Genomic DNA, 9,256 nt, shown 5'->3' with positions numbered 1-9,256 from the left:
GCCTGGGCTGGAGTGCAGTGGTGTGATCATGACACAGTGTACCCTCGAGCTCCCAGGTTCAAGTGATCCTCCAACCTAAACTTTCTGAGTAGCTGGGTAGGGATTACATAGGCATGCACCACCACACTCAGCTAATTTTTGTATTTTTTGTAGAGATGGGGTTTCACCATGTTGCCCAGGCTGGTCCTGAACTGGGCTCAAGCAGTCGAACCACCTCAAAGTGCTGGGATTACAGGCATTAGCCACAGAGCTTAAATCATTTTTGAAACATAGTTAACAACAGCCTTCTCAAATTAAGTCTGCTAGCAGAAAAAAAGTCTTAACATTTTACACTGAGTCCAAAGCTAGTTTGGGGAAAAGGCTTTTGATCTTTAAATGCCAAGGGAAAAGGTATCTTATCTCAGTCAAGAGATTATGCAATTCAGTGTAATGAAATATGTACCTACACAGATTACTTTTGCTTCTACCAGTTTTGTCTTTTATAAAACCCTGACGTGGCTTGGCACAGTGGCTCTTGCCTGTAATCTCAGCATTTTGGGAGCCAAGCAGGGAGGATCGCTTGAGCCCAGGAGTTTGAGACCAGCCTGGGCAACACAGTGAGACTTTCTCTTTTTTTTTTTTTTTTTTTTGAGATGGAGTTTCGCTCTTGTTACCCAGGCTGGAGTGCAATGGTGCGACCTCGGCTCACCGCAACCTCCGCCTCCTGGGTTCAGGCAATTCTCCTGCCTCAGCCTCCTAAGTAGCTGGGATTACAGGCATGCGCCACCACGCCCAGCTAGTTTTTTGTATTTTTAGTAGAGACGAGGTTTCACCATGTTGACCAGGATGGTCTCGATCTCTCGACCTCGTGATCCACCCGCCTCGGCCTCCCAAAGTGCTGGGATTACAGGCTTGAGCCACCGCGCCCGGCCTCTTTTTTTTTTTTAATAAAAAAATATATATACACCTATCACAGCAGCACAGTGAAACTGCATCTTTACAAGAATAAAATAAATCAGCCAGGCATGGTAGTGTACATCTGTAGTCCCAGCTACTTGGGAGGCTAAGGTAGGATCACTTGAGCCCCCAGAGGTTGAGCCCCCAGAGGTTGAGGCTGCAGTGAGCCATAATTGTGTCACCGTAGTCCAGCCTGGGTGACAGAGTGAGACGCTGTCTCAAAAAACACAGGCTGGGTCTGGGTGGCTCACACCTGTAATCCCAGCACTTTGAGAGGCTGAAGCAGGAGGATTCCTCGAGCTCAGGAGTTCAGACCACCCTGGGCAACATAGTGAGACTCTGTCTCTATTTTTTTTTTTTTTAAGTAAAACAAACAAACAAACAAAAACAAAAAATTCCATGATCCTTTTGTGGTTAATAAACATGATGACTGGGTGTTCACACACATGTGTGAGATGTGCCTACCTCAAAGCTTGTTACAATTTAACCATTACCCATCTCACATTAAAACACACACACACACACACACACACACACACACACACACAAACGCACACAGTAAACTGTTAAAAATCATGTCTCATTTCAGCATCTTATATTTTTAAAAATCTGTATTTTGTAGATTACAATGACAAATGTATACCGTTAATGACTTTTTTTTTCTTTCCTCAACTTTTGTTTTAGGTTAGGAGATACCTGTGTAGGTTTGCTACATGGGTAAATTATGTGTTGCTGGGGATTTGTGTACAAATGATTTTAACACCCTGGGGGTGAGCATAGTACCCAACAGCAAGTTTTTTGACCCTTGCCTTCCTCCCACCCGGCCCGATCTAGTAAGCCCTGGTGTCTGTTGTTCCCATCCTTGTGTTCATGTGTACTCAGTATCTGTTTAGCTCTCACTGATAAGTGAGAACATGTGGCATTAATCACTTTAAAACCCAGTATGACAGATACCATTTTCTTACAGAGCATCAGATATTAGTATGTATGGATCACCCTGTTAACAGAACTCATCTGAAAATCAGCACAATATTTCATTTATTTATTGTATAAGTTTGGCGAACAGCACAAAAATCCAGCAACATTTAAAACATATAAAAAAGTCAAATGCTAAACAGGACTGGGGATTTTTTTTTTTTTTTTTTTTACTTCGTTAGAAATAACGAGTAACATTTTAAGATACTGCAAAGCTAGCAAAATGAAGATGCTTGTCTTCTGAACATATACCACAAACACACATATAAAAAAACAATATAATTTATCTTTACAAAAATTACAGCCAAGCAATAGAAAAGAAGAGTGTTAATGATGAAGATAGCAACACGTTTAGTACATGTACCTTACACATTGAAATGCTACATCTTGTACCCTGAAATGCCATGTGTAGAGAGCCAAGCAGAGTAAATTTAGGCTCATTACTGAGGTTAAGAATAATTTGAAAAGAATTTAATTATGCTGTCTATATAGCAGTTGCTAGAAGATGACAACGTATTCCATTATATATCTGAGAAGTTGAGTCTTCTTTGTTGGCAGTATAAAATTTCTGACCAGTATCAAAATTCTGGTAACACACAAATTGAAGGCATTTTCTAGTGTTTGCAAATGTTACAAGGGGCATCAATGAATGTGAAAGAAAATCTCAGATTTTTCACATCAAGTTTCTGCTGAGCTTTGTCAAATCAAATAGCTCAGCTATAAGGCAAGAGAAAATAACTTCCAATAACAGATTAGTGGATATTACCAAGTAAATATAGGAATTCTATCTTAGGGGAAAAATTCCCTATATTAATAGATCTGAAACAGTTGGCATTGAAACAAACATCTAGAAATTAACAAACATTCTGACATTCAGTCATTGGTTCAGAAGCCTGACAAACAATCTGTTGGTATATATTATTAAATTAACTTTTTGGAATCAGCACCAGTCCCCAAAACCTCAAATTATAGTATTTAATCTTCATTAAAATACATCTTTTTTGTGCTACATTAACACAACTACAATTAAGTTAAAGAAAGCTGAATTTATTCAACTTATTGTATATGTTTATGTATACTAGGTAGTGACTTAAATTCTTGTATTTACTTGTGCTTCTGTTTTGGGGCACTTTGATTGGAGAGAAATTCGTTTCATAGGATTACATCTTGCTAAAACATTCCTTAGCATTGGTCCAAACTTGAATTCCCTAAAAATAAAAATAAAAACTTTAAAATGTGTGTTTGGAAGGAATCCGAAAACCCAAGTACTTGGCTTAGTGATACACTAAGTGTTGCTTTTTGGAATAATTAACAAGTGGAGCAAATACAGCACTATTTGGGGAAACGGCTAACACAAGCAAATGTCTAATGCTTCCAAAAAGAGAATGAGAATCTCTAATACAAGCTTTTCTTCAAAATGGAGAAAGAACTCCTACAACTTGTTGAAAAACTGAGTTAATTCATTTTATATCACATACTCAGGTAGTTTCCATTTGTAAATCAAACAACTTTTCGGTCATTTTTTGTTTGTTTTGTTTTTTTTTTTTGGAGATAGGCTTTTACTCTGTTGCCTAGGCTGGAGTACAATCACAGCTCTTTGCAGCTTCAACCTCCAGGGCTCAAAGGATCCTCCCACCTCAGCCTGCCAAGTAGTTGGGACCACAAGTGCAAGCCACCACATCTGACTTATTTTTTGTATATTTTTTTAAATGGGATCTCACTATGTTGCCCAGGCTGGTCTGGAATTCCTGGGCTCAAGCAATCCGCCTGCCTCTGCCTCCCAAAGTGCTGGGATTACAGGTGTGAGCCAGTGTCTGGCCCGGCTTTTTCAATGGAATATTTGAAACAAAAAACGTTATTAGTCTAACAAATATAAATTGAGTTGTTAAATTATTACTCTAATAACTAAAATGTTGATAAAAACTAATTATGTGCTAAATTATTGAATACTTCTTTTTTTTTTTTTTTTTTTTTTTTTTTTTGAGACAGAGTTTCACTCTTGTTACCCAGGCTGGAGTGCAATGGTGCGATCTCGGCTCACCACAACCTCCGCCTCCTGGGTTCAGGCAATTCTCCTGCCTCAGCCTCCTGAGTAGCTGGGATTACAGGCACGCACCACCATGCCCAGCTAATTTTTTGTATTTTTTAGTAGAGACGGGGTTTCACCATGTTGAACAGGATGGTCTTGATCTCTCGACCTCGTGACACACCCGCCTTGGCCTCCCAAAGTGCTGGGATTACAGGCTTGAGCCACCGCGCCCGGCTATTGAATACTTCTTAATACTTGAAGTTACTTAGCACAAAGCTATAGATGGCCTAATGTGCATAAACAAAAATACATGTTTATAGAGATGTAACAGTAAAACTTAAGGTTTTTTTAAAAATAAGGTATTTTTTCAATAAATAAGATTCTCTAATAATTGCAAATTTATGAGAAAGGAACTTTAAGTATTAAAGTGTGTCATTTATTAAGGCTTTAAACAATTTTATTTTTCTTCTCTTTTCTTTTTGAAAGAAGGTCTCAGGAAGGGCACAGTGGCTCATGCCTGTAATCCCAGAACTTTGGGAGGTGGAACTTGGCAGATCATGAGATCAGGTGTTCGAGACCAGCCTGGACAACATGGTGAAACTTTGTCTCTACTACAGATACAAAAAATTAATCGGGCATGATGGTGTGCACCTGTAATCCTAGCTCTTTGGGAGGCTGAGGCAGGAGAACTGCTTGAATCTGGAAGGTGGAGGTTGCAGTGAGCCAAGATCGCACCATTGTACTCCAGCCTGGGCGACAGATTTTTGTCTCAAAAAAAAAAAAAAAAAGAAGTCTCGAACTCCTGGGATCAAGTGATCCTCCTGCCTCAACCTCCCAAATAGCTAGGATCACATACAAAAATCTGTATCACTTAGGCAAGAAAATAAAATGATGAAATTGCATAGTATCATTCTCGGGAAACAAGGTGACATACACTCTTATGAAACTTGTTTTACTAGTTATCTTAAGATTCGTGAATAAATCTACAAAATATCCAACCGTATGTCCAAATACAGCTCTAGTAGTATCTTTTATACTCAGAGATTAAATTTCTAGCACTCTCAACCAATGCAGCCTACACAAAGTGGAGAGCAAAGCCCTTTGAGACATTATATAAAGGCCTTGCATTTTACTTTGAAAAGAAGTGAATGAGAGATCACAAGGCGCTTATTAATGAGTCGTTTATAGGAAAAACAAAAAAAAACTAAAAATCTTTGTTATCTGATCTTTCAGATTTCTTGAGGAAATTGGAAAAAGGACTGTACTGTTCGATCGGAAAAAGGACTGTATGGCGGGATGTGGTGGCTCATGCCTACAATCCCAGCAATTTGGGAGGCCAGGACAGGAGGACTACTTGAGCCCGGGAGTTCAAGACCAACCCAGGCAACACGGTGAGACCCCATTTCAAAAAGAAAAAGCAAAAGGGACTGTAAATATCTAATACCCAGCTGCAGGTAAAAAGTAAGAGGTGATAGAATGAAGGCGAAAAAAGCGAGATGCTACCAAACTACAGCATACTCAATCCTTTGGCACCTGCAGACTCACCAGTCATGATCTAAAGTTAAGTGATTCCAAAGATCCACAGCATACAGTAACTTATAATGCACTGGAGCATAAATGTGAATTTGTCCAAACCAAATGGAGCCCACTTAACTAGTGAGTGGGTATGGTGTTTATGCCTCAAAATATCTTTGTTCTCTCAGTGATGCTCTTAGCCAAAAAATAAAATTTTGGGACAAATTAAAGCATAAGAATTGTATATGTTTACACGAATGTGATTTTGCCCTTAAGAAGGTCTTCATAAATGTGGGAATTCAACTTGCTATGTGATTTACTGAGGTAATGCATGTAAAATTGCTTGATAGATTATGACATAGCACAGATGAGAATACTAATCAAAGCACTGGTACTGGTAGTCACACTGGCAGATCTTAGGTTATAAAAAGAGGTTAAGGAATGTTTCCTACTTTGTTCTTAAACAACATTTTAGAAAGACTTCCATCATTGTCAAACACTTATCGTAACTTATTTAACATAACTAGAACTAAAACACTTATTTTAACTTAACTAGAATAAGCTCCAATGTTTATATCTTTCTCTATGGATATTGGCACCACAAATGATTTACTTTATGAGGAAGCACATCATAACCATATTTTCACTAAATAATGTTCAAGCTATTTTCCAGTCAAAGCGCGTATCTGGAATGGTATTTTATTGTCTGGTCCAAGAATACCGTATCATCAAAATAATCTTAGTATGTATTTTCAAATACAAGTTATAAATGGGGGATACAAATTTGGACTTTAGATGGGTGGAGACTCAGTAATGGACATACTGGTTGTAACATTTCTTTCAAAATTAAGTCGAGGCTGGGTGTGGCGGCTCACACCTGTAATCACAGCACTTTGGGAGGCTGAGGCAGGAGGACTGTATGAGGCCAGGAGTTCGAGACCAGCCTGGGCAACATAATGAGACCCTCATCTCTATTTTTTAAATATTAAAAATCCTACAAAATTAAAATAGAGAAATTGATAAACATTTTATAAGAGAAGAATAAAAATGAAAATTTTTTGGTCCAAGTAAGGAAATTTAAAGAAATTCATAAGTACTTCTGAATATACATATGTCTTCATTGAAACCAAGACCTACCTTTTTGCACATACTGATCTGCATAACTGCATAGCTTATGAGGGCCTCCTTTAAGTCTCGGTTCTTTTGTTCTTTGAAGCGTTCAATATCAGCCCATGCGTTTTTCACAAATTCTCTGAAATAAAAGGTATAGTCATTATTATTCTTATTTAAATAAACTGCATATTATAAATTTAACTAACCAGTTCCCTTTTGAGTTGATTTTTAATTGTCTACGTAGAAGGAAAAGCTATTGCTTGTATAAGACAGTTTTTTCTTTTCCTAAAAATTACAGTTAGGGAAAAAGCAAAAAGAAAGTCTTACATTCTTATACCTTTTAATTTCTTTTTCTTTTCTTTCTTTCTTTTTTTTTTTTTGAGACAGAGTCTCACTCTGTTGCCCATGCTGGAGTGTAGTGGTGTGATCTTAGCTCACCGCAGCCTCTACCTCCTGGGTTTGAGTAATTCTCCTGCCTCAGCCTCCTGAGTAGCTGGGATTACAAGTGTGCGCCACTATGCCTGACTAATTTTTACATTTTTAGTAGAGATGGGGTTTCACCATGTTAGCCAGGCTGCTCTCAAAATCCTGACCTCAGGTGATCCGCCCACCTCAACCTCCCAAAGTGCTGGGATTATAGGCGTGAGCCCCTGCACCTGGCCTAATAATCCACATTTTTTTTGCCACAAGAATTCTACCTTCAAATTATGCCTATAAAATACGCATTAGATGACTCCTTGAGCCAGCTCACAAGCCTAACAGGTGTGAGTCACAATGAAGTAAGCGGGGTCACTGGAAAATGGACACTCTTTTGACAAGAAGGATTATGAATCACATTTAGCATCTACTTGTTTTAAATGACAACCAAGTTTTTAAAAAATTTTTAGCCAGGCACAGTAGCCAGTAGTGCCAGCTATTCGAGAGGCTGAGGTGGGAGGATCACTTGGGCCCCGGACTTTGAGGTGGCAGCAAGCAACGATGGCACCACTGCTCTCTGACCTGGGTGGCAAGATGAGACCCTGTCTCAAAAAAATTAAATACATAAATAATAAAATTTAAAATCCTGAGAGGCATTTGTTCTCCACCCCTCTCCCCGAGGTGGAGTCTCACTCTGTTGTCCATGCTGGAGTGCAGTGGCATGATCTTGGCTCACTGCAACCCCTGCTTCCCGGGTTCAAGAGATTCTCCTGCCTCAGCCTCCCAAATAGCTGGGATTACAGGCACATGCCACCAGGCCTGGCTAATTATTTTTTGTGTATTTTTAGTAGACATGGGGTTTCACTGTGTTAGCCAGGATGATCTATCTCCTGACTTTGTGATCTGCCCACCTTGGCCTCCCAAAGTGCTGGGACTACAGGTATGAACCAATGTGCCTGGCCTATCTTTTTAATTCTACCCATGACTTTGCCATATTTGGTGCCAGTATTTCTAAAAAACAACAAAACTACCTCAAAACCCATAATACACTCTTGGTCTGCCTTGGTGTATTCATTGGCTGTCAGTTAAAAACAACAATAAGGAGAATCAATCAAATAGTGATAGTGGGTCTCTGAGAACTAAATTTCTAGAAATACTTATGTAACAATTGCATGCCTATGCAAGGCGTTGGGACATGAATGTGAAAAAAAAAATACAATCACTGACTTTGAAGGGCTTATAATTTACCCAGAGATAGTCACACAGAATAATCAATCATCTAATACAAAATTGCCATAGCACAGTGGCATGAATTAAATATTGTGATGTCCTGAGAAGGTTTCACAATGAAATAACACTTCAGTTGGGTACTAAAGGAGGGGCAGGAGGAGAACAAAGGGTAGAGGGAAAGTACAAAGGGTAGCAATCAGGAAAAGTACAAGAAAATAATATTACGAAGCCGAAAGTCTTTTATTTCTCTTTCCCCCACACTGCAACAACTGTTTCTATAACATGATTTTTGATAACTCAAATTTCTTATTTATACATATGTACATACATACATACATACATACATACATATAAATAGAGACAGGGTCTTCATATGCTGCCCAAGCTGGTCTCAAACTCCCAAACCCAAGCAATTCTCCCACTTCAGCCTCCTAAAGTGCCAGGATTACAGATGTGAGCCACTATACCCAGCCTGATGACTCAAATTTCTTAGGAATGCAACCACTGCATTTTAAAGGACAGGCGGTATTCCGGGATGCCAATGAAGCTGGGAATTCTTAAAAACAATCTGCCATGTAGTCTACAAGTCTAGTTTACTTAAACATCTCAGCAACTTTACCTGCCTTCCAGATTTTTAGACTTTAGCTGTTGTTCTCCTTCATTTATTTGTTCTTCTAGCACCTTTATCCTGGCTTCTCTCTGCTCTGGAGTTTCTTGACCAAAGAGCTTGGTGGTCATTCCCTTCAAAGAGAATGTTCTCACAGTCTAAAAGGAAACAGAAACAGATGAATGGATAAATAAAATGTGGTATACACATACAATGGAACATTATTCAGTCTTTAAAAGAATGAAATTCTGATATATGCTACAACATGGATAAACCTTGAGGACATTATGCTAAGTGAAATAAGACAGATACAAACAAACAAATACTGTACGATTCCACTCACATATATGAGACACCAATACCTACATTGTATTAGGTATTAATAATCCAGAGATAATTTAAAGCAGGGGTTCCCCAACCCCAGAGCTATGTAC

General features: G+C 38.7%; 1 protein-coding gene and 1 non-coding gene across 4 annotated transcripts in view; one reads left to right on the top strand and one right to left on the bottom strand.

Annotated features, from left to right (window-relative positions):
- The first annotated feature begins 1,338 nt into the window (after positions 1–1,338).
- LOC120367278 (small nucleolar RNA U13) lies at positions 1,339–1,440 on the top strand. Its single transcript, XR_005581694.1, has one exon. It is a non-coding gene; the product is annotated as a small nucleolar RNA U13 (small nucleolar RNA).
- A 517-nt stretch (positions 1,441–1,957) lies between these two features.
- The window catches only part of SNX4 (sorting nexin 4), a 67,517-nt gene continuing 60,218 nt past the window's right edge, over positions 1,958–9,256 (bottom strand). For all 3 annotated transcript variants that reach the window (XM_003941673.4, XM_074404201.1, XM_010352440.3), the window contains exons 12-14: positions 8,835–8,980; positions 6,593–6,707; positions 1,958–3,119 (exon numbers count right to left, since the gene is read on the bottom strand). In XM_003941673.4, coding sequence (XP_003941722.1) covers positions 3,072–3,119; positions 6,593–6,707; positions 8,835–8,980 — 309 coding nt within the window. In that variant the 3' untranslated portion in view covers positions 1,958–3,071. The remainder of the gene's footprint in view (positions 3,120–6,592; positions 6,708–8,834; positions 8,981–9,256) is intronic.

The sequence above is a fragment of the Saimiri boliviensis genome, chromosome 8 (genome assembly GCF_048565385.1).
Source record: "Saimiri boliviensis isolate mSaiBol1 chromosome 8, mSaiBol1.pri, whole genome shotgun sequence".
In the NCBI taxonomy this organism is placed as follows: Eukaryota; Metazoa; Chordata; class Mammalia; order Primates; family Cebidae; genus Saimiri; species Saimiri boliviensis.
Note: the sequence above shows the minus strand (reverse complement) of the source record. Positions and strands in the feature narration are given on the sequence as shown.